Here is a 24,335-nt window from a genome sequence, read left to right as displayed (position 1 = left end):
CACACGCATTGAGCAACGTGTTACTAACAAGTAACAACGACGGCAAATGTTATACCGCACTCGAAGGTATTTCGTTCTGATTTTTTTATAGACGATCGTCACGTTCTCAAAGTCTCTAAGATCAGTCACGTGTGACAAAATATACATATTTGAATATCAAGTACGTATTTACAAGTCAACATGGTGTGACAAGATTGGCTCTAAATATTTGTGAAAGTACACGTTTGTGTCATTCGCTCAGATAATTTGTTTTGTAAATAAAAAAATATGTAGTTAATTAATACATTCACGCACATGTAAGAAATATATATATATATATGTAAGATCATGCAATTTTTTTTACATGTGTGTACATGGTATATAAAAGTTAATTTCTCTCACATATAACGGAGATTAGTTTTTTTTTTCACCGTTCCGTAAAAAAAACTTACCTTATAATTACTTATGCGTATAAACAAAGACGAAATCACAGTAATCTCGCAACATCGTATAATTTGCCGCGTTACTCTCGTTCTTTGGTCACGCGGCGCACTCGCACGTTTACGCGCTATATATCGTCAGTTACTTTAAATTAAGCGGCGATGATGATATATATATATTGCTGTTCTCTTTGTTGGTCCACATTTCCCGTGATCTTTGATATTGGCACCTTTAAGGGTGCCGTTGCCGATGTCGAAATTATCAGAAGCGTGACGAGGCGTGACGTTGCGCTGTCGGGCGGCCAGCCAACGAGGAGGCCAGAAAGGGTGTCGGTCCCGTAGCCGGTGAAAGGGGTCCGTGTGACGTGAACGCCGTGCCCCCGCCTGTGACGATCCCGAGAGTGGGCCTAGACTCCTGGGCAGGGTTTCGCTATAAAAGCATACCGCGTCGCCCCTTGAACACATAGTGTTTGTCTAGTGTTTTATACAAACGCACAAGAAAAACCACCGCTTGCCGCCATGAAATTCTACGTAAGTTGCTTCTCGAACAGCGGGTTTTTTACTCAAATGTCATTACGTTTGCGCAATATTATCTGTATTTTATATTAGTAATTATTAAAAGTAAGCGCTTAATAATTATACATATTTTAAAATTTTGCAATACTTCGGTTTTTTTTCTGATTAGAATTATATGTATATATCACTTTTCGCTTTTCTTCGACGGAAGAGAGCGAGTTTCTCTATTCTTAACTTCCTCTCTTTCTCAATCTATATTATTTTTATACGTGTAAATAATTAACAACAACAAGATATTATTTATTTTACATCACAACACACAAAGTCATTTTTTTTTACGTTTTCTTCAAGATTGTCCTGTTCGCCCTTGTGGCCGTCGCTACCGCCGGACATGCGCCGACGCACATCCACGTCGGCGGACAACCGAGCATCCCGGCTCCGCACGCCGCTCCGCTTCTTCTTCACGGCAACGACCACGCCACCCGCATCCACTACTCTGGCCCGCATGTAGGGCATCCACACTTGGTCGGTGTCGAACATTACATCCCGGCTCCTCATCACGAACCGGCCGTGGTCAACGTGGCCCTCCACGGACACGGCCATCATTAAGCATCTGCATTTGAGCCAGCGAACACGCTGGTCCGGAGTGGTCCACGCCGAATGTGCGATCCTGAGGCTGATATGAGGCAGCTAAATCAACGACCATCATCACGTTGATGGTTGGAAAAACGTGATTAATCCAGGCAAAATTCTCGGCGGAGAATGCACTACTCTTCCGACGAGAGATTGTCAAGAGACATTGTCTCTTGAGAAATTGAGAAAAAACCGCGGATTTCCGGCCCCCCGGGTCGAGGAGTCTCCGGTTCGAACAAAAAACTACGAAGGTCACGAAGAAAAGAAAATACCGCGAAGCGTTGCGGTATATCGACTGATCGAATTTCGACATTCGATTCGTCTCAGGACAGCCGCGCATTTTGTTGGGCCACTCAAGGATCGCTTGTAAAAAGACCCGGCATCGCCAAACGTGAAAAAAGTCCTCCCCAAATATATACATTGGCTTCCCGTCCCGTTCGTCTACGCCTTGACGCTACATATGACACGTGCATCGATCAGAATCTTCCGCGTCTTCCAGATTTTCATCTCATTCCGTAATCAAACGGTACTTCGTGCGGCAAGAAGAGATTTCAACATCAGAGCGGCCATCTTTTTCCCTGCCCACCCTCTCACCCCCCCCCCACCCTACATCATTTGGCATCAACACTTTTATTTATTTTGTAATAAAAGTTGATTTTTACGTCTTTGTGATAAAAATATCGCTCGTTTTATCCTCTCACCCCACGTCCTTTCGGCTATTCTCAACGTTACGAGAAAGTTATTTTAATTAATCTGAAAGCTATTTTTTAATTAAACTGAACACAAGATCGCGCGAATACGAGAAATTAATTAAAATTAATTAACAAGAGTAAAAAGCGATAAAAGAAAATACTAGTTAAACTTGTCCGAGAATATTTATTAGGCTGTTAAATAAAACAACTTTTTTTAAAATACTATTACATCGGCGAAAAATAAAATTCTTTAGAAAAAAAAACAAGAAACTTTTGTGTTTGTTATCTTGATTATTTGTTTATTTTAATTATTTATTTATTTTGAGAGAAAAGAGAGAGAGAGAGTTCTTGTGCGTAAGTGCGAGAATCAATCAATTCAACGTCGCCGAGCAACGGATAGTCCAAACACAGAGCCACCCCGGTTGCCAACCTTTCTGTTGTATGACAATGCCGCTCGAATGCAGCGACGTGAATCATACATTTGTTTTTGCAATACAATAATCAATTCGCTCCCACGTTGTCAAATCCCAGTCGTTTTATCTCGATTCCGAAATCCGAGAGTTTGCAAGGAGTTTGCCGACAATCACACGTTCATAGGGATAAGTGTTTTCCGTAAACTTTGTGATATGTGATTGCGATTGGTGGGGGTGTGTATAATCGAAACACGCTCTTGTGTCGCGCAATTGCGTCATCGATAATTGCGTTTGCACACCTTGTTTCTTTTCCAGCCATCAATAATACATAATTTCGCTAATGTCCCGACGACGATTAAAACGTAGGTTTCTTCTGTATCTGTCGTATAAGTTTCTGCGGTTTCGCTGAAAACCAGAGATCACATCGGAAAAAGTCTGACTGGCGCTTTCGGCCAATTTGTTAATCTCGTTAGAGGTTTCGCAGAAATTGTCTGCGGTCTCGCGCAATTTCAGCATCGCGACCAACGTTTTTCCAACGTGAGTTTTACGAGTGTGTCTTTACGGTCCTTTGTCTTTTTTTTTTTCTTCGAGAGCCATTGGCGTTACGACGTTTGTTTTATCAACGACCTAAATGAGAGAGACGGAAAAAGATCGTGTCTCTCGTGTCTTTACTCTTCCGCCGGCGAAAAGAAACGTAACAATTGATTTGTTCTTACGTGTCTGATTGCGTAAAACAATTCGATTATCGCGCAATATACATACTTTCTGAGGTTTTGAATATTACCGCCGCGGATCGATCTTGAAAAATATATTTTTCCTACAATATAGATGTTTTGCAAATTAATTAAATACAGCCCTACTTTTTTAGACGCGCTCGTAATTACGTAACGAGCGCTTTGTTCGCCGTAACTGTTGGCAACTGTACGTTGGCGAACGAGATTACGATCTAACGTGTATATATGTACGTCACGCCTGCGTGCTGGAAGAATTTTCGCGGGATATTGCGAGGGAAAAAAGTAAATAGGACGAACGCACCTTTTATAACGAGACAATTTATTTTCCGCGATCGATAAAAAGTTCGTCTTCAATTTAATTGATCGAAATCGCGCAGCGTGATTTGCATCGAAGTGAACGGGTTAAAACGCCGGGGGAAGGGATAATGCACACCCACGTAATTACGCGGCATGTCGCGCTCCGAGATTTTCACTTTTTTTTTTTTTTTTGCATCCGAGATCCAAGAATGTAGATTATCAGCCAGTCTCTCAGTGTGAACGTTCTCCGTAAAAACGCGGCAGTTTTTTTTTCCGTTGAACATTGCCGCGAGCTCTCTCAACAAAACGAACGACGACGTTCGCCGCGTAGTCAATCGGCGCGTGAATGTGTGTGCAATTACATATTACTGCGATAATATTACTATAGTATCAAATCACCGTGTCGTGCGAATCAAATGAGAGAGAGAGAGAGAGAGAGAGAGAGAGAGAGACGCACGAGTTAGTATCTCGCGTTTCCCCCAAGTTCACAGGCGTACCGCGCGATTGCTATAACTTTTTCGAGTGGTGCTACATTTGCGAGCGCACAAAAAAGCCGACTTACTTTATACTTACGCAAGCTGATTTTCCGCGACTGAAATTATCTATCGCGCCCCGCGCGTGTTTATATGTGTTTTACATTTTAAATAAAAATTCTTCAAACCTGCAACAAGATTGTATATTTCAGGTTTTACGTGTATTTCACTGTCGCGTTTGTGTGACGTTTACGTTATTGGTTACATGATATATCGGTTATCTCGATCTTTTCGGTCGGGTTGTCAAAATCAGACACATTTGTAATGTAATAAATAATTATAATATATGGTGAACGCGTATAGTATATCGTCAGTTTCAATAAATGTTCTAACGCGTTGGTAATTACGCGAAGAGTAATGATCGCTCGCTCGCTTGTGTGTGAAGTTCAGCGTTAATCAAGCGTGACGCACAATAATACCCTTTAAGAATTTAAATATCCTTTTAATTAAGGTTCTTAGTTATACTTCGTCTCGGTAGCGCGCACCTCAGGACAATAAATCTCCGATTATGTTACAACAAATGTATCTCTTGATTAATCGAAGAAATTTCCTAACGCGCACATTCGCGTTTCGATCGCGGTTACATCACGATCTATTTGGAGTTGCGCCACAATCGGAAATGCGCTCGGTTTCCCAACGATTTTATCTCTAATCGTATTAGCTGTAACACGTATCTAATTTTTTTTTTTTTTTTTAACTTTATTACTGCACACAGAACGTTAACACGCGGAATAAAAACCGTTAACGCTTTACGTTTGTATTTTTTTGAAAATAATAATTTCCATTTCAAAAATATACTTGTTTAAATATTTTTTTCAAATATACTTTTCGAAATATATTTTCTAAGATATACTTGAGAAATTAAATATCTTTGATATTTTATGCTTTCGCGGCGTGTTGTATTAACATTCGAAGACGTTTTTCGGGTTCGAATCGCGTTAGTGTCATTTTTATGACTTATGATACTTCAAGCTGCTCTCTCGAAAAGCTCTGATGAAGCGAGGTGAAATGTTCGCGAAACGTCGGTATAAAAATGACACTAACGCGGTTCAAACCTTAAAAAAAAATTTTCGAATATTAAACATTTTTTTGTCGAATTTTATTTATATATTTATATTTTATTTGTTTTAATAATATGATACAACAAGCACAAAAATAAATGTACGTATCCACCTGCTGAGAAATTGTAACAATTTTCCTAATAACTCGCAGGTACGTTTACGACTACACAATCACACACTAACCGTCCGATAGAACGGTTGCATGAATAATAAATGCGTGCGGCGTATTACGTAGCCAATGTTGCTTGCATACTTTCTCCTCGTAATAAGCGTTTTTCCGTGATAGTCCAACTTCCCGGACACCGTTCATCGGCACGTGCAATGCGAAACGATCTGAAACACATATATGCGTACACATATACGTGCACATACCGCGTTAATTTAATATTTCTCAAACAGTCTTATATAGTGATTAATTAATTATTGTCATTTTTTAGTTTTTTTAATATCCGCCGGTTCGCGCGCGCGAGTGAACCTTTCACTTTTTTAATTCTTCTCGTCGATGATACATACGAGTTTGTATGCAAAAAAATGGAAAATCATGTACAAAGATGTTATTAATTAAATAAGAAAATTTTTCAATTAAGCAAACAATTATAGAGTAACTATGTTAAAATCTGTTTTTTTTTTTTTTTATATAACACATGTAACGCGCAATGGTACTTGATACGCGCGCAACATTGTCGATAGATAAAATTTCGCGAAGGAAATTATGCAACAGTGAAATTACACGTGCCGCGGCTACATATGACTTGTAACGCCGCTTTGAGAAAGTACTTCCACGCGGATAGGGCTTTCGTAAGTATGCATGTACGTTATGCACTGAACTCCTTTCTGCGTGCAAAAGAAATCTGTCTTCCGATATTCACATCAATTGTCGCGGTTGAACAAACAGGATGGGAGAATTGACGTTCGTTCGATGTGCTTCAACGACAACGATGACGACAATTACGACGACGACGACGACGACGACGACGACGACAACGACGGGGGCACGAGAACCACTGGGTAAATGTGAACGTATGGACATCCGTGGTTGTCTGTCCAACTCGATGTTCAGTGTCGTCAGTTCGATCTGGTCAGTGGGCCATTCAGCATGAATAACGAACGCAGTGAGTTATCATTTTTACATCCCGCTTGTCCGTTTCTGTCGTTTCTTTCCTGGTGCACACGCGTTAATCTTTTTTAACACACACGCGCGCACAACCTCTCTTGTACTCTGCTTTGTCAAGATTGTACTTTGTTACAAAAAAAAAAACAAAAGACAGTTTTACACCATGTTTTTATTAACTGTTAAATTTTTATAAAATTGTTAAACAAAAGATTAACCAGTGCGAATCGTAAATTTATTCGCAATTTTCATATTTTTTCACTGTCCGCTCAAAATATCGCGCATATTTTACTTGCAATAATAAAAAATCAATATCTCTCTGTTTGTTCAATGTCAACAGCGGTGGAATTTATTGATCATATTTTCATTCTTGGCTTAATTTAAAGCTTATATATATATTTAAAGCTTTAAATTAATTTTATTTGATATATTTATATTTTTATTTGACAGAGAAAGATATAAGCTTTTTTTACATCTGATTTTCTCACACACGAACGACTTTTACTAACGCGCGTTTTTATTTCTCCTTAGAGGATGAGACGTTCGTTTACTCAGTCGGAAGCCAAGACCAATTGGTGCCGATAAGATCCAGATACACTTAGTAAGATTACAGATATTTGTTTTTAAGAATGTTTTTTTTTTCTGAATTACCTACGATTACGCTTTTTCAATCGAAATTTTTTGTATTTGCAGCCTTAAAAAGCGGACCCGAATTACCAACTTACAAATGATATTCCTGCTCGTCCTCGCGGGTCTTCCCCTGATCATCACAATTGTGGTGCTCGCGATACTTTGTGAGTCTTTTTTTTTTTTTTTGCTTTAACAATAAATAATAAACAAATAACAAAATAATGCGCCGTAAATCTTGCAATAACTTAATTAGACAAACATAAAAATTGGGTTTTTATTCAAAAAGATGCGTCAACTCTATCGCTTAACACGCTTTTAACATGTTCTCTTTATTCGCAATTTACATTTTGCATTTTTGACGAATTGTGACAGAGAAAATAGTTAAGTGTCTTCGATCGCCATTGACATTGCATAAATATTTCAGCAGACACACGACTATGACTCGTGCGCGCAGGTAGTGTGTTATGAAACAGGTTCCCGACACGTGTTTGTCATTATTCATACGCAATAATCCATAGTTGTTTTTCCCTGTAAGTTAATCTAGATATTTTGGTCAGATCGGATATTATTTAGATGTATTACTTTTTTTCTCTCGAAAAGATATCGAGACACGAAGATTTCAGATCTCGAGTAATTGACGAAGCATCACTTTGTCGCAAGAAAAAACACACGCAACTCATCTAAAATATATTTTTAATAAAAATATATTTAAAAAGCGCTTAATCGCCGGCACACGTACAATAATTACGCGTCGATCCGTCTGTCTGTTGCAGATGTGCGCATCAGCGTGATAAAAATATGCGATAGCGAAGATTGCGTGCGAATAGGTGAGTAATCTGAAATCTGTAACTTTGTTATACATATATATATATATTGTTGAGAGAAAGGAAAGCGAATAAACGCTTATTGCGTTACACGAGTAACCATTGTGGGAGAGAAATAATAAAATTGTGCAAAAATGTGTGCGAAAAGTTACTTAGCAATAGAAAGTTGGAGAAATAATAATTAATATTTTTCTCTTATTTGCATATATAAAGCTGCTAGTTTGAAGGAATCTATGAACGCTTCTGTAGATCCATGCGATGATTTTTATCAGTAAGTCGATCGTTTTCCTGTGTGTATAATGTGGATGGTAGAGTAGAAGAGTTTTGTTTTCGACGTTAAAAACCAAAACAAAAAACAAAAAAAACATCTTTCTCATAAGATTTCCAGCTCATCCAATCACGTAAACGCGCGCGCGCGCGCACGCGCGCACACACACACACACACACACACACACACACACACACACACACACACACACACACACAGACTATCTTTTTTTTGTTTTTTGATTCGAGTTTCACAAAGCACTTATCAGAAATTCTATCAGATCGTGACCGACCGTTTTTCCATTACGTAAAATATCACTTCGTGCGCTCCACTTTCAGTAACCTGAATGAAACGAGCTTCCACGAAGTTTAATGCGCGCGTTCGCTAGAGAAAAGAATTTATCATTGTCATGTGTGTTGCAAGACAAAATCTATATATTAAATAATTAATTAACTTAGGTATATTAATTTGTTTTTGTAAGATGTAAAATCGCTTGTTTTCTTTTTTTTTTTATGGTTCAAATTGTTTCTCTCAGATACGCGTGCGGCAGATGGTCGCAGGAACATCCCATTCCGGACTCCAGTCTGACGAATTCCTGGTTCAGCGAACGCAGCGATCGCGTGTCCAGGAAGATCCGAGAACTGTTGAAGGTCAATGTGTCCGCTGGTCAAGTACCGCGGGCAGTGATGCAAACGAAGACGCTGTTTACCAGCTGTATGGACACTCGTACGTTGTAATTTTGAGTTTCTGGTCAGTTACAGAGAGCCGATAAGGGCAGCTATTACGATTCGTAATTTCGACGAAGTAAAAAAATGAGAAAGGATTGTGAATTAATAAAATTTCAGGATCGATGAACGAGCTCGATCTGTCGCCGCTGATCGATCTGTTGGAGTTGTTGAATTTGCCGATGATACCGGCGGCTCTCACCAATAAAACTGACAATTACATCGAGCAGAGCGCCAAGGTGAAGAGAATTCTGGGCCGTGACATTTTCTTCGGTTTCGACATAATGCCCGATCCGAGAAACAATAGCAGAAACGTACTCTACCTCGACGTTCCGGAGCAGGGCAGTCCATTTCCCAGGCATGTAAATACTTATTTAAATTATTAACATACAAAGATGTTTTTCGGGTTTGAAACGCGCTAGTGTCATTGTTATAATTATTTATTTATTTAAATTAATAAAAATTATTACTAATAAAAAAAAGTATTATTATTATTATTATTAATTTAAGTATTATTTTTAAAATTAGAGAAGAGAAATGTACTGTGTACATGTAAATTTTGCGAATAACGTATAAATATATTTTAATTTTTTAAAGACTTATAGCATAAACAAATATATCTACAGTAACGACTTCTGACAATAGCGATAAAGAATTGGAGAGACGTCTGCGGACCATCAGATCGCGTCTGAGAAAGCTGGAAGATCTGGACGACGAATCCATGCTGGACGAAAACGAAGACGCCGAATTGGTTTACATGACCGATGTCATCAAGCAGATCATCAGCAACGGCACTGTTAATGCCTGCATCACGGAAAGCGAATTCAAAACGGAGATACTAGCGGAATTCGTCGAGACGATTTACGACACTAGCAGCGTCCTTTATTACGTAAGTAGTTGTTTTTATTCCGAATATTTAAAAAAGAAAAACTTTTTTTAACATTATTCGTTACAATTAAATAAATGCGAAATTTCAATGATTTTACACGTGAACAAAATGTAGCAATGTACGTTGAAAGTTTCTTCTGTGATTTTAGTTGACACAGCGTTTTTTATGTTATTCCTTTGACTAAATCATTTTTTTATAAATAAAAAAAATTTAAATTATTCTTCGCATATAATGTGCTGCTATCGACTTTTTAATTTTTAATTTTTTGTTAATCGTTGAAGAAGAAGATCCCAACAAATTGATCGAAACGTTCGATCTATGCAATTTAATAAATAAAATTAAAAATACAAACACACGAACAACTAGTAACTCGCGTTGAAATCGTAACTGAAAAAATTTCACTCTTGCAGATGATTCGTGAGGATCAAAATAGAAGCGTTTCCGAGGATGATTTGAGCGACGATGATTACATATTGGTGGACGATCTTCAAAAGTTGACGGACGAATACGTGACGAGCATCAACTCGACTCTTGTTCCCAAACAGATTTGGCGACCCTTCATCGAGTCGGTCTTCGAGCAGATCGTGACGTTGGATCTCGATAACAAGGACAAAGTGCTTGTCGGCAATTTAAATTACTTGAAAGACGTGGCGCTGATACTCGCTGCTTCCGAGGAGGAAGTGTTGGGTGTGTAACTTGTTTATCCACAATTTTCTAATTTAATTTATCTAACCGTATGTGTTTGTATAAAAAAACATTTATTATTATTTAATTTGAATTCAGAAAGTTACATTTGGTGGGTCGTCGTGGATATGGCGACGCCTCACTCTTCCCAAAAGCTCAGAGACGCTTGGAACGAGTATGTGAACAAAGTGATGCAGGTAGAAATAGGTGAATCCCAATCTTTGCATTGCGCATCGGCTGTGAATCAATTGATGGGTATGTATACAATATATATCTCGTATAATACATACATATATATATATATATATATATATATATATATATTTTGCGAGGAAATGAAGTTTCTTCTGTTGGATTTTCAGGAATGGCGGTGTCGTGGTTATTTGTTGATCCAACGTTTCAGACCAAAACAGGTTATAAAGTGCGCGAAATGGTCGAAGACATAAGAGAGGCGTTTGTCTCGCTCGTCAGCAGAACGGACTGGATGGACGAGACGACGAAGTCGGCGACCCTGGAAAAGAGTCGGAAGATGAGTTCCGAAATTGGATTTCCCAAGTGGCTCTTCGACAAAAAGAAACTCGACGAATATTACAAAGGCGTAAGAAACAATTGATATAAAAAACTATAAAATCTAGAAGAGGAAGAACATTGCGTTTTTGCATTTTGTGTTATGTTATTAGGTGGACCTGTCGGAAACAAAATACCTGGAGAACATGGTGCAGATCGTTCGTCTGTCTTGGAACGCCACGTGGGCGAGCTTGCGCGACAATAATAATCTGGACAACAAGCTTTAGTAAGTAGAACTCGCGAGAATGTTTGTCAGAGAACGAAAACGGCGATGTGTTAAAGCTTTATTATTCACGTTTCACTTTGTCGTCATGGATCCGATCAGCTGGACGACCGATCCTACTGATGTAAACGCGTTCCACACCTTTCATGTTAATCAAATAAGTACGTAAAGAGACTGACATGTTTTTCACGTAAAAGATGAGTTTAATTAGAAAATTAATCGATAAAAATTAGCATCTTTCTTTGATTAATGTGCGTCACAAACTTTGATGCGCGCATTGCATTAACATGTATTCTGTTTTTACGCCTACTCACGCAGCCATACCCGTCGGAATTCTTCAATTCCCGTTCTATGAATTGGGTCTCGAGTAAGAATGGAAATATACGTTTTTACTTCGTGTTTTTTTTTTTTATTAAAATCAAATAACAGCGAATTATTATTTAAACGAACACACTTAAAGCTGAATTAAACATTGTCGATTTTTTTTTTTTTTCAAAATTTCAGGGCCTTGAATTACGGCGCCATCGGTTCGATACTCGGGCACGAATTGACCCACGGTTTCGACAATCTCGGTCGGCACTACGACAGCGAAGGAAATCTCCGCCAATGGTGGACCAACAACACCATCTCGGAATACACCGACAGAACCCAGTGCTTCATCGATCACTACAACACTTATTACGAGAACGAGGCAAGCAACACACACACACACACACATAAACATTGAGCGAATGCCATTATTAATTTTTACACATGTGCTATTGTTATATTGACATAACCGATATTATACAATCGGCAGATTGACGATTACATCGACGGGGAACTGACTCTGGGCGAGAACATCGCCGACAACGGCGGTCTTCGCGAGGCCGTCGTTGCTTACGCGAGATGGAAGACCAGACACGATAAGGAACCTCTGCTTCCGGGACTCACGCATTTGACGCACGAACAGCTGCTGTTTCTCGCCTTCGGACACGTAGGATCAACGATCTATCCTCTAAAAGAAACTCTCCTTTACTTAATTTTTTTTGAAAATAAAAGATATATTTTTTTATTTCAGTTGTGGTGCGAGTCGTACACCGCGTCTTCGCTTAAATGGATGCTGGAGGACAGTCACTGTCCCGGCCACGTGAGACTTCAAGCGGTGCTGAGAAACTCCAAGGAATTCAGCACCGCCTGGAACTGTCCCGAAGGATCGTACATGAATCCTCCGAAAAAGTGTCATCTATGGTAGTGATATCTTCGGCCGAGGAGAGACAACTTGATGCTTAGCCATTTGATGCCGTCGATCAGTGAAACGCGTTTTAATTTCAACGATAAAAGAAAGACGCAACATTGCTGTAATATAATTCAATTATCGTTGCGACGACGAATCTCGAGAGAGACTCTTACTTATAGCGATTTCGGCTGGTCTGCATCGGTGTGCCACCTGAGTGTAGAGTTGGTGCAAGTGTGCAGTGCGTACACTCATGTGGTGTTGCACTGGATATTTCGACCACGCTAGTGTGTATCAGCCGAACACGAGACCACACCAACTGGCTCCAACTAATTTGTGAGAGCCACTTTGTGTACACCCAACATGCATCTATGCAGTGTACTGAGCTCAGACGAATACGCGGCACCAGGCAAGGAACTGCACCATTCGACCAGCCGAACACACAAGTTACACCAACATATGCCAAAATATGCAGTCGGTGTAGACCAGCCGAAATCGCTATTAATTGTGAAACTTTTCGCACCGATGTGAGTGACTTTTACGAAGAATCAAAACCAATTCAATGACGTTTGTAATAAAAGAGAACTTTATTTACGTAAACGAAATCGTATATGTACAACTTTTCTCTCTGATGTCAATATTCTTCTGACTTTCGAACATTCATATAAGACGTCTTTGTCAATTTGTTGGAAGATTTCTTCCTATCCGCGGCCATAGAGAATCATGCTACTTATAGCGATTTCGGCTGGTCTGCACCGGTGTGCCACCTGTGTAGAGTTGGTGCAATTGTGTGCAACACCGCATCGGTGTGTGTACTGATTACACTAACTGGCTCCGACTAATTTGTGAGAGCCACTTTGTGTAAACTCAACATGCACCTATGCGGTGTACTGAGCTCAGACGAATACGCGGAACCAGCAAAGAACTGCTGCCATTCGACCAGCCGAACACACAATTTGCACCGACACCCGAAATGTGCAGTCGGTGCAAACCAGCCGAAATCGCTATTACAAAGGAGCGACTAACGAAAGGATTCAAAACAAGAAGATTTATTTAAACAATCGAGTAAAATAAATTACTCAAATCTTGGATGTAGCTTGTTTTCCAGTAAAAAAAAAAAAAATAAATAAATAAAATAAAATCTCAAATAAGAGAAACATTTAAAAATTAAGATCTTTTTCACGGATTATGCTTAGAAGAAAAGAGAAAAGAAGAAATTGAGAGAGAAAGAGAAATTGTTCCGATACGAATTTTTCAAGTCAATTGAATAGGTACTGGAAACGCGCACGCGCGCTATTAAAGAAATCATCTTACTGCAAGATCAAAACATTCACTTTTATATCTAAATATGATAAAATAAGCTGTTAGAAAAGCATAGAACTTTTCTCAATCAACTCGAGCACTTCGGGAAAACAAGAGATTGTTGTAATCCTTTCTTCAGTGGATTTCTTCTAACAAATTTCAGTAGCCTTGTTCAACGTCCCTCTTTTTACGACAAACAACTCTCTAGTAAACGTAACCACCGTTGGCGTCAGTGGGCTGCACGTATTCCTGCTGATTTGTGGGTGACTGCTCAGATTCGAACTTCGTGGGCTGCGCCAAGTCGTTCAGCTTTGTTGGCTGAGCGTTCGTAACGGAACATCCGGCGCACGCTGTGCTCGGCTTGTATGTTTCCTGCGTTTGTTGAATCTTCACCGACTGCACGACGGTGGGTTTAGGTACAACTTCGGTTTTCGTCGTCGGACTCTCGACCGCGACCCCGTCAGTGTTGGCCGAAAACAGCACGTCGGATTGACTCGCTCCCGGAGTTTGAGTTGGTTGCTGGGTTGGTTGCTGAGTTGGTTGCTGGGTTGGTTGCTGATTTGGTAGGAACGAATCTAATCCAGGGAAACCCGGAAAGTTCCAGGGAAAAGGAAAGCTGTCCAACGAAGGGAAGTTCTGTCCGAAAGTCGGGATGTTGGACAAGAAGTTTTCGAACGGGTTGTTTCCTTTTATCGCTTCGAATGTGGTCACGTGAACCGGAACGTTGGTTCTGACGTACTGGGGAACGGTGTACGGCACCGGGCGCGGCACTTCCACGGGGTACGGACGGTCCACGGTGATCCGAACGGGTTGGGGCACGCGGACGTAATAGGCCTTCGGCACTTCGACGGGCTGGGGCACAGGAACGGAAACCGTGACGTGTTTGGTTATCGGCACGGGATACGGCTGTGGCACTTGCACGTGCACATGGCGGTCCACGGTCTTCACGGGTATGCTGCTGTACGAAGTGTAGCTGAGCGAAGGGATGGTGAAGATGGGCCCGCTAGTGTGCTGATGAGCTCCTTCAGGAAGGAACAAATAAATATATGTAACGTATGTATATTTAAATTAATATATAAAACTTTTATATTTTTGATATATTATCTTTTAAGAAGAGAGAAAGAATCTGTTTGTACGCGCGTATATGTTGCACACGTATATAATTCATATGTGTAGCTAAATATTAAGAAACAGTGGAAAAGGTTGATGTCGTTAATTAATTATGCAACACACTCGATGAATATTAATGCCGCGCATACATCGCGGATTCGTTTTCGTTTAAAAAGGGTGACTTATATTCGCTACGACGTGGCTTCGCGTTAATGTCAAGAAGTGGAATACTTTTATACGACTTTTGAGCGACCTCGACGAAGATTATTCAACCGCGCCCGGTCTCCGTGGGATATCACGTAATTTGTGCGATGGGCGCGGACTACATTTACATAGATATTTACAAGTCCAGATTTTAATTTAGGAGAAATCGTCATCGTCGTGTCGAAATAATGCGTTTGTGTAAATCAACACTTACCTTGAGACTGAGATGTCACCTTCACTTGCCGAACAGTTTCCAAATTCTTCTGAGCGACCGTCGGTTGCTGCGCCTCGGAAACGGCTGCCGCGTTGCTCTGCACATGCGTTTCCTTCGAAAAGAGAGACATTAAAGTAGATATAAACAGGAAAACCAATAAGTGTGTAATAAAGTGATAGGAAAAATAATTTTGAAAATACGATAAAAAATACAAGTTACAATATATATAAAATTATATAAGAAATTATATAACACAAATAAAATTTTAATTTTAAAACACACATCACCTTTACCACGGGAGTTTGGTACGAGTTTTGTGAAAGATGAACGTGTTCCTCAGGTTAAAAATAAAAAATAAAAAAATACGTAAAACATAAATTTAGATTAAATTTATCAAAACTGTGAAATTATTTATTACTTTATTTATTTTAACTGGAACCCAGTTATAGTTGTGCTCGAGTAATACTCACTTTAAGATCAGCAGCGTAAGAAATGGGCGCTTCAACGGATGGTAGCTGGTAATCGACGTTCAAAGTGCTCGTCTGCACAGTAATAAGATAATAAAATCAATTATATACATATTGACAATAAAACATTGACAATAAAAGAAAAATAGAATGTTAATTTATGTTTTTTATTTAATAATTTGATATACCTTGACTGTGGGATTTTTTTCGTCGACAGGTCCAAGATAGTAATTGTTGTTAATATTCTGAAACAGAAAAAAATAAATGGTTCAAACAAATTCAAAATACAATAGCATTTTATTATTAACTATTTAACTTTATTCAAGTCTTTATTCAGTCTGTCAATAAATCGTAAATTATCTGATTACCTGAAAGGTATCGGGTATTCCATAAGAAGTGGATGGAACTTGAGCGGCGGAAGTTTTGGTGGCATCGTTTGCCGATTGTTCGAAGCTCAACGGCGTGCCGGATTGATAGTTCGGGGGTCCGTAGGACGAGTATGTTTGGTGCGATCGGCCCTCCGTGTCCGGAACCGCAAAAGAACCCGCGTAACCGCCGGCGGCTTTTACAGTCTGTACATCGTTGTCGTGATGATGATGATGGTGATGATAGTCGGTGCCGTAACGCGGGTCTCCTGGCAAAATTTCCCTCTTCTGTTTGTCAGCAGGTGCTGCTGCTACAGCAGCCGCGCAGCAGATCTGGAAAAATTTGAATATTTTAATGTTTAATTTATTTGCTTTGTAAAATACATAAAATAAGTATCGTTTATATTCTTACTTTTTTAATGCTAATTAATTATCGTGTATTATATATTTTATATATACAAAATGTAAACGATGTACATATTTAAAAAGAACCATTTAATTAAATATATTTTAACAAAAACTACCTAACTAGAAAGAAATTAAAGCGCGCAAAAGTTGTCACTTGAAATCTAAGAATGTACTTGATAAAAAAAATGTGAAAACTTCTGTCACGAGAACTTTCGGAAATAGGAACAAAAATGAGATAGTTTCTTACCAGCACGTAAAACTTCATATTAGCCGTGTGATGTCAAGATGATTTGAGCATCTGTCCACAGATATCTCGACCTTTTATACTCCGAAATCCGGGATCCTCCTTTCTTCTCCCGAACGCGTCTTCTTCCACATGTCGCAATCTGGTGGCATTGGAAGATGATTTTTTAATGGACTCTACCGATACCTCGTCGTTCGCTCGCTTTTCGAAACTTCACACTGCTTTCTGAAATCTCGAGGTAGATAACATCGAATTTATAGCAGCAGTACCAATAGCAACCGACATGAATATCTCTTTGTGTGTGTGTGTGTGTGTGTGTGTATGTGTGTGTGTGTGCGTGTATTTTTGCCGTTGTATACATAGAATCTTTAAGAAAAAATACAGCAGATTCCTTCACGAACATTCACTTTTGGTCAGAAAATAAAAACCTAAATCTATGGAAATCATATTCAATGATAATTCGTGCAAACAACTTATTGACACTTTGCGCAACGCGTCAGTCATTGGCTTTTCTTTTTTTATCTGTTTTTTTCCGAGTTACACGCATTTTTCGATAAGGCTGCAGATAATAAATTTATTATGTTACAATATTACATCGCATAATGTGCTGTGATAACACATACAGATTGATTCGTATGACACGATCGATGTATAAATATTTGCAAGAGGTATGAGAATATGTATAAAAATAAACTTTTTAAACAAAACTTATTTAATACAGAAAGAGAGAGAGAGAAAAACATCGTATGATGAAAACGAGTTTTTGCAGATGAAAGAGATTTCAAGATCAATCTGACTCTTTTTTTAAATGAAAATCACTTTAATTTATATAAATTGATTTCTCTCACAATATTTTTAAAAAGTTATGAGATAATGCCAGATGGGATGCTCAAAAATTGAGTAGTTTACGAGATATTTTTAATTTGACGTAATTTTACACAAACTATAAAATATATCTCGTAAAATATTTCATCTTCGATCTTATCTTACCTCAATATTTTTATGCACAAAATATAATACTGAGAGGAATCAACTTAAAGAAAAAATACATAATTATTTTCAAAAAAAAATATATATATTTGCAACATGGTCTCGACGTATAGTAAAAAGCATAAACATCTCGTTTATTTTATTATTTTAAAAAATTCAAGATTCATCTCCAAACCTTTTTAATATTTTCACTTACAAAAACATCAAAAAAATTGCCATTATACACGTTCCTCTTTGTGTTATATATTTTTTGTAAAAAAAAATTTATTTTACATATTCTCACAATTTGTGTAAATAATTAATAACATTACTTTATACGAGTCATCTTGTCATAATGTTATTAAGATTTTTCATATACAGTAAAAATAGAATCGTGATTGAAGAACAACTACAAGCGAACTGAAAAATATAGATTAAATTTCTCCATTTGAGACTGGTTTTATAAATAAAACTCGAAATTGAAACTTGCTAATTCGTCAAAATGTCGCTGGAACAAGGCTACCGCTTATAAATTTGCTATTCGACAGCGATGACTTTTAGAACGTTTCTTTCTTTTTTTTTTTTTGCAACATGCAGGAGCTACACCCTATTACATACATGTGCAACGGACCACAACGACACGTCGGATTACGTTCGAAAATATACTTTATTATAATTCCTCTGTAGCTGTCGACATTGAAGTGTCCTATACATTACAAAAAAATTTGTAGCTTGTTCATAAATTATTTGCGGTAATAATTTGCTAAATTGTAAGTAAATTTACTTTTCAGAAATGCGCGCACTTCCTTTTTCCTAGAGAAAAATTTCAATGCGTAATTTGTTATCTCACATAATAATGAACAAAGCAATGAAATTTACTGTGTTTTCAACTGTGGTTTGTTTTTTTTATTTCTTCGACAATTTTTTTTCGTATTTCGATTCGCTTGAGAGAATGAAAGCAAGCGTGAAATATAAACTTGACATAAGAGGATTGGTACGGGTGAGATGTTTTTAGCACAACCGTTTTTAGCATCGTCGAATGAAAGTCGTCGATTCCCTCAACGTACGCAGAACTCAAGCACTTTGCACACATATCTGTCTAAAAGCCAATTGTCGTCCCTTTGCATTAAGTAAAAACAAGATGACAAGATTATCGAACAAGAAACGGACAGTTATGTAATACATAATAATTTTTCTGCATGAAAGAGTTCTGTTTTTTTCAATAATTTTTTGATATTACAGCAATGATCGCGCGCGACGTGTTTACGATACAATAAAGTCAGTTGCAAAAGAATTTGCAAAAAAAAAAAAATAAATAAATAAAATCGAGAAACGAAGAAAAGAAAAAAGCAGATGATACTTAATTATAAAATTGGCATACTTGCATAAGACATATTCAAATCTAGATAATTTTAATGTAGACATTTAACAAGGTCAAATAGTTCTTTTAAAATCAGTCGATCGAGTTATATACCTTTTACGCGAAGCGCTACAAAGTTATAAATTACTCGCATAACCTTGGTGGGATGTCTTGACTTGAAACTCGTGATATTTTAATCATATCCGGTTAGACTCGTTTGTTAAAAAAAAAAAGAGATGAAAATGGAAAACAGAATCACGTATCGATTCTTTTATTACATCGGATTCTTCTTGTTAATATATATACAAAGAAACAAAATGTATCTCTTTAATATTTTCTTCTGATTTTTCTTGTTTTCTTTTTGTATATTACAATATATACTTCTGAAAAACTGACCCAGTTTTTGAATATTACTTTTTAACATAAAATTGTTATTCAATCCATTACGTCGCATCGAGATGAACGCTTGCACGTGCGTGTGTATACGTGAAAGCGTCGAGATCGAGAGAGAGAGAGAGAGAGAGAGAGAGAAATACGTTAATCGAGAAATCGATTCGGTTCGGCATAATGCGGAATAAATCTTTTCCCCTTCCTCATTAACAAAAAACCTCTTGATTGTATTTATACAAAATGAGCACTTAGCGAGATACAACTTGATTTATCGCGAAGACGATGTAAAAGTGATTATTTTTGCAAAAGCGGCTCAAAACATGATGCATGAGAGCAGAGTAAACGTCGATTCCTTGTCACTGAAATAAAAGGTTTATACTTTCACTTCATTGAAATTAATCCTTTCCTCTGTTTATGTGCGTGTGTAATTGCGTTTCTGGTAATGTGAAAATTTGCGAAACTTTTTCAATGTCTGCTGAATTCAAATATTCTACTTTTTCTAATTTTATATTTTTGTCCTGTACGCCTGAAATGGTAATTCTATGTAAAGAGAGGCGAGGTATCATTTGTTCTCTTCGAAAGTGTGGGAAGCGGATTCGAGCCCGGTTCTCCGAGCGTTGTAACACGAACACCGAGATACATCGCGAGCGAGTTGCAATCCCACTCGCTCGATAAGATTTATGAGAATTAAAGCAACGTTGTTTTGCGCGCAATATTTGAAAAATAACTTTGCGATAATATGATACGATATATGTGTGTGCTTTATCACGTTTTTAGAAATTACATATTACATATTAATAAACTTTTATAATGAAATAAAGTTCATTAAATAAAATATTCTTTTTATAATCAAAAATTGTACTTTTATGTAAAAACAAATTTCTAAACGTATGTTTGTACAACAAATTTGCAGCCAAACTGAATAAGATCGCGAAGTCTCTTATTATATTTTGAAGTTCCTTTCAATGGTAATCCTTTCACTTTCCTCCGCATTTTACCAAACGTTTTACTCCCCGCGAACCACACATTTAAACTTTACATTTATGCACACCGGAAATTGGTATACGATCTCCGTTAGAAATTGTTAGTTCGTATGTGCAAGTTTGTTCCTTTCTTCCCACATCCGGAAAAGATTATCTAACGAACCGTGCAATACTCTTATAAGTAACTGTTTGCGCGCGTCTCCGTAATTGATCTCGGTTATAAATTTTGTATTTATAACAAACGTTGAGTGTCAAATAAATAATTTTTTGGAGAAAACAAATTAATTATCAACTGAACTAAAATTATTATAATTACACATTTATTTTCTCTCTTTTTTCTCTATTTAACCAAATACTGAATTAGAAAGTATGCAATAGAGATAGATATTTGATTCTACAGAAATTGACAACAATATTGTTATAATAATACAACATGTATTATTAATTGACACACACACAATACATACACACCACCACCAATGTAATATACACATATAATGTGTGTAAAATTAGCGTAGATTTAACTGCTTCTAAATAGTACCTGTATTTATTTTTTGTGAAATATGTCATAAACTGTTGCACGTCTTTTTAATCGGCAAGGATATGCCTTGTTACGACTGTCATTCTCAATTTCAATCCTTATCCGGAGTTTCTTGCGGATATCTTTTCTTTTTTGTATCGCGTCTATCGGAACTTCTCGTTTGCCCGGGTCATCGAACCTGCAACAACGCGAGATAAATCGCAAAAAAAGGACAATTATAAAAAAACAGAGAGAAAGAGAGAGAAAGAGATTGCGAGCGAAAGAGATCGGTCGGAAAGAGAGTGAGTGCTTTCTTCGTGGTGAACTGACACTCTAAAGTTGGTGAAGGTCTTCGTATATAAGCCACGGTATAGACGATTCCACAATAGTCGATGCAGCTTGCCTCATTGAAAAACTATCTAATCTCACTCTCCGAGACCACAAGATGAGGATCGTATTGCAAGTTGTAAGTTTTCACCGTTTCTCTTCGTCTCGTTTCCGCGTCGAAAGTATCTTGCGGATTAATTTTTTCGTTTTTTTTTTGCGAACGACAAAAATTTCGAGATTTTGCCGCGTTTTCGAAAATGTTGCCCCGCAAATTCGCGACAAGTTCAATCAATTCTGTTCTCCTTTGAGAATTGAAAAAAATTTTTGCTCGCAAAACTGTAAATAATATTACATCAAAAAGTATTTTTTTGTTTTTGTTTTAATAAGAAACTTGTTACATTTTCTCACGATGTTTGTCTTTGCAGATTTTCTTTGCACTTGCAACAGTCATGGCGAGGCCTTCGTTTCACCAAGGTCACGGTCTTGAAGAGCCCAAGCTCATCTCGCAGTCGGTACATCTGAGCGAAGTGCCGACCAAGGTCATCAAGGTCACCAAGACGGTAGCCATTAAAGTTCCAGTGCCGTATCCCGTTAAGGTGAGCGATCTTACGAAAAAAAAAAAACAAAAAAAAATGAAAACTTAAAACCGTTAACGATCGAGGATAATGACCGCGCACGCGCATATGATCGTAACTCATAACTTTGTGCGACATACTTGTATATTTGTAAAATACTTTTATTCTTTATATCTTCTAGTTTATTTAAACACATTTGTCTGTAAATAAAAAAAAATTTATTTATAAAACTATTGTGTGTTTATTATAAAACTATACTGTATCCTTTCTGGGAGAAGAATAAAATTTATTCTGAAATATAATTTCTCTCGTCAGTAGAGAAATGCGCGAAATACAAAACTTTTCATCCGTATCGGATCGATTTTGATTCCTTTCTCCAGGTTCCCCATCATATTCCATTTCCGGTGCCGGTAAAACATCCCGTGGCCGTTCCGGTACCGCAAATAGTGAAAGTACCGCAGCACGTGCCAGTGCCGTTTGAGAAGCCGGTTCCGATACAATTGCAACAGCAGGTATTCATTGTTAAACAGAACAAATTTTCAACTTTACTAATAGTTTTAGCAAAAACATTTTTTATTGTGTAATATGTAAATCTATAAGTACTCTGCATGTTTTATTATTAATGTTTATTTAAAACCGTTTTATAAAATTTAAAATAACACAGAATTGGATAAAAAATTGAGCTTTTTATGCGTTAGAAAGGTTTTCTAAGTAGATAACATTATCTATATTGGTTAATTTGTAATAAATTTTATTACTAGTTTTTCTCTGCGTTCGAAACGTAATATTATATCTAATGACTCCTATAAAGAATAATTATAGGGTAATTATATTTGCTTTAGGTGCCGTTCTTGATATCTAAACCAGTGCCTATTCCGCATCCCGTGCCGGTGCCGCATACTGTCACCTTGACCAAACCGGTGTTTATCCCGGTGCCGAAGACGATCCCGATCCCGCAATCGGATCACGAGGGCGGCGGTCATATTCCCATTGGATCTAATGGCGATCATGTCGGTCACGACGCGTCATCCAGATACAGTGCTTACACCGTCAATGTTCAAGGCCACGAAGCCTACAATCAGCATCAAGGCGACGACCAGGCCCATTACCAGTCTTCTCAGCCTGATTACTCGGCGGATCATTAACTTTCGAAATGCGACAGGTACGGTTTGTTATGGCAGCGCGAGGTCTTTCTCGTAAAAGATTAAAAGGAAAAGTGAATCGAGAAGTGAAGTAAGTTATTAAGCATACGATGTAAATACGTTCGAGACGGCTACTTTGAAAACGAAATGATGAAATAATTCAAGCAAGAGCAGTTTACATAATGCTTTTTTTGAAAGCTCGATTTATTCCACTTGCAGTTGATTGATGAGTCGATATGTAAATTACGGTAAAGATAAATTTCACTTTTAAAGTACTGTCTTTATCAATTACGTACATTTAGAGACAAATAGTAGAAAGAGGTAAGTATATATATATGTATATATATATACATGTATGTATAAAGTTACATTTAAAACAGTAGATTTTAGCAATTTTTTATTTTTTTTTATAAACTGTGAAATATGTCGTTTTGAAGAACGTATTGTGGTAAACTTTATATGTACACACACAGAGGCTGTTTCTATGCTAAATATGTTACAAATAAACTTGCATATTTTACGTAAAGAAATCACAAAAAGTGATTTATATGTTTTGAAATTCGCGATGAATAATAATATAACCGGGATATATTGTGAAATATGTAATGGAGATAGAACGCATAAAGATGAGGCCATCTCGATACATAAATCAGATTTTAACTCGCAATATTCTGGATGTTATTCGTGAAATATAAAAATTTAAAAAAATTGTTGGTCTAAATTTTACGTAAATTTTATGTAATTCTATTTGCAACATTCAGTTTTTGTGGAAACACTCTGTATACATACATAATACATAAATAATTTATTCTTATAAAACATATGGTATTTTTTTAATTTAACGTCAAATATAGTTAGACCAAAAATATTAATAACAAAAACTTATAACAGGAAGAAGACTGTAGCACAATGCTGAGATTAAGATGCTGTTATTTCTGTTAAAACAACAAATCAAAATTGATCTTGAGGTTAATTAAAAAAATTCAAGATAATTTATGTATTTTTTTATACACATATGGACAGGCAACTAACGTATATTTCGAAAGATGTTGAGTTTTTGTTTTTGTTGTTTCATGTTTTGAGTTTTGGTTGTTTTTAAATGTTACAATATTTTTGTAATGCATAGTACATGTTATATGTTACAATAAATAAACCATTTATATGTAATAGCGTTTTCTTTTCATACTATATTATTAATAGTATTAATGAGAGAGAGAGAGAGAGAGAGTAAATATAAAAATAAAACGCAATCTTTATAAGAAAATCATTTATTTCGATATTGAATAATTTTAGTGCAAATTACAAAATATCTTACAAGAT

At 37.2% G+C, this 24,335-nt stretch overlaps 3 protein-coding genes across 5 annotated transcripts; 2 read left to right on the top strand and 1 right to left on the bottom strand.

Annotated features, from left to right (window-relative positions):
- Positions 1-3,770: 3,770 nt before the first annotated feature.
- Positions 3,771-13,558, top strand: LOC109855046 (endothelin-converting enzyme 1-like). Of its 3 annotated transcripts, XM_020428847.1 has the most exons (20): positions 3,771-4,163; positions 5,386-5,449; positions 5,989-6,096; positions 6,194-6,410; positions 6,941-7,010; positions 7,103-7,203; positions 7,813-7,866; positions 8,077-8,134; positions 8,667-8,857; positions 8,977-9,214; positions 9,502-9,745; positions 10,156-10,432; positions 10,529-10,684; positions 10,792-11,027; positions 11,110-11,222; positions 11,322-11,380; positions 11,538-11,586; positions 11,724-11,910; positions 12,019-12,195; positions 12,280-13,558. In XM_020428847.1, the coding sequence occupies exons 4-20, from the start codon at positions 6,395-6,397 to the stop codon at positions 12,451-12,453; spliced, it is 2,400 nt and encodes a 799-aa protein (XP_020284436.1). In that variant the 5' UTR covers positions 3,771-4,163; positions 5,386-5,449; positions 5,989-6,096; positions 6,194-6,394; the 3' UTR covers positions 12,454-13,558. The 3 variants fall into 3 exon arrangements, with proteins under 3 accessions (XP_020284436.1, XP_020284434.1, XP_020284435.1); XM_020428845.1 differs by having other exon boundaries at positions 12,019-13,558; XM_020428846.1 differs by lacking the exon at positions 5,386-5,449 and having other exon boundaries at positions 6,020-6,096; positions 12,019-13,558.
- LOC109855048 lies at positions 12,999-16,913 on the bottom strand. The gene is made up of 6 exons (XM_020428848.1): positions 16,753-16,913; positions 16,101-16,430; positions 15,921-15,977; positions 15,736-15,807; positions 15,266-15,377; positions 12,999-14,759 (listed from the first exon to the last, which is right to left on the bottom strand). The coding sequence occupies exons 1-6, from the start codon at positions 16,768-16,770 to the stop codon at positions 13,942-13,944; spliced, it is 1,407 nt and encodes a 468-aa protein (XP_020284437.1). The 5' UTR covers positions 16,771-16,913; the 3' UTR covers positions 12,999-13,941.
- Positions 16,914-21,374: 4,461 nt separating this feature from the next.
- LOC109855049 (MAGE-like protein 2) lies at positions 21,375-24,139 on the top strand. Its single transcript, XM_020428849.1, has 4 exons — positions 21,375-21,437; positions 21,724-21,894; positions 22,254-22,385; positions 22,716-24,139. The coding sequence occupies exons 1-4, from the start codon at positions 21,417-21,419 to the stop codon at positions 23,016-23,018; spliced, it is 627 nt and encodes a 208-aa protein (XP_020284438.1). The 5' UTR covers positions 21,375-21,416; the 3' UTR covers positions 23,019-24,139.
- Positions 24,140-24,335: the final 196 nt, after the last annotated feature.

This window comes from Pseudomyrmex gracilis, unplaced genomic scaffold, assembly GCF_002006095.1.
Source record: "Pseudomyrmex gracilis isolate BER0280 unplaced genomic scaffold, ASM200609v1 scaffold_80, whole genome shotgun sequence".
In the NCBI taxonomy this organism is placed as follows: domain Eukaryota; kingdom Metazoa; phylum Arthropoda; class Insecta; order Hymenoptera; family Formicidae; genus Pseudomyrmex; species Pseudomyrmex gracilis.
This window is presented reverse-complemented; position numbering and strand designations above follow the sequence as displayed.

Coding starts and splice junctions, on each gene's coding strand:
- LOC109855046 (XM_020428846.1), top strand. Junction 8,858..8,976: donor TACCAGCTGTATGGACACTC/GTACGTTGTAAT, acceptor ATAAAATTTCAG/GATCGATGAACGAGCTCGAT. Junction 9,746..10,155: donor CTAGCAGCGTCCTTTATTAC/GTAAGTAGTTGT, acceptor TCACTCTTGCAG/ATGATTCGTGAGGATCAAAA.
- LOC109855048 (XM_020428848.1), bottom strand. Junction 15,978..16,100: donor GAATACCCGATACCTTTCAG/GTAATCAGATAA, acceptor TTTCTGTTTCAG/AATATTAACAACAATTACTA. Junction 14,760..15,265: donor GGTGACATCTCAGTCTCAAG/GTAAGTGTTGAT, acceptor TCCTTCCTGAAG/GAGCTCATCAGCACACTAGC.
- LOC109855049 (XM_020428849.1), top strand. CDS start 21,417: ATGAGGATCGTATTGCAAGTT. Junction 21,438..21,723: donor TGAGGATCGTATTGCAAGTT/GTAAGTTTTCAC, acceptor TTGTCTTTGCAG/ATTTTCTTTGCACTTGCAAC. Junction 22,386..22,715: donor CGATACAATTGCAACAGCAG/GTATTCATTGTT, acceptor TATTTGCTTTAG/GTGCCGTTCTTGATATCTAA.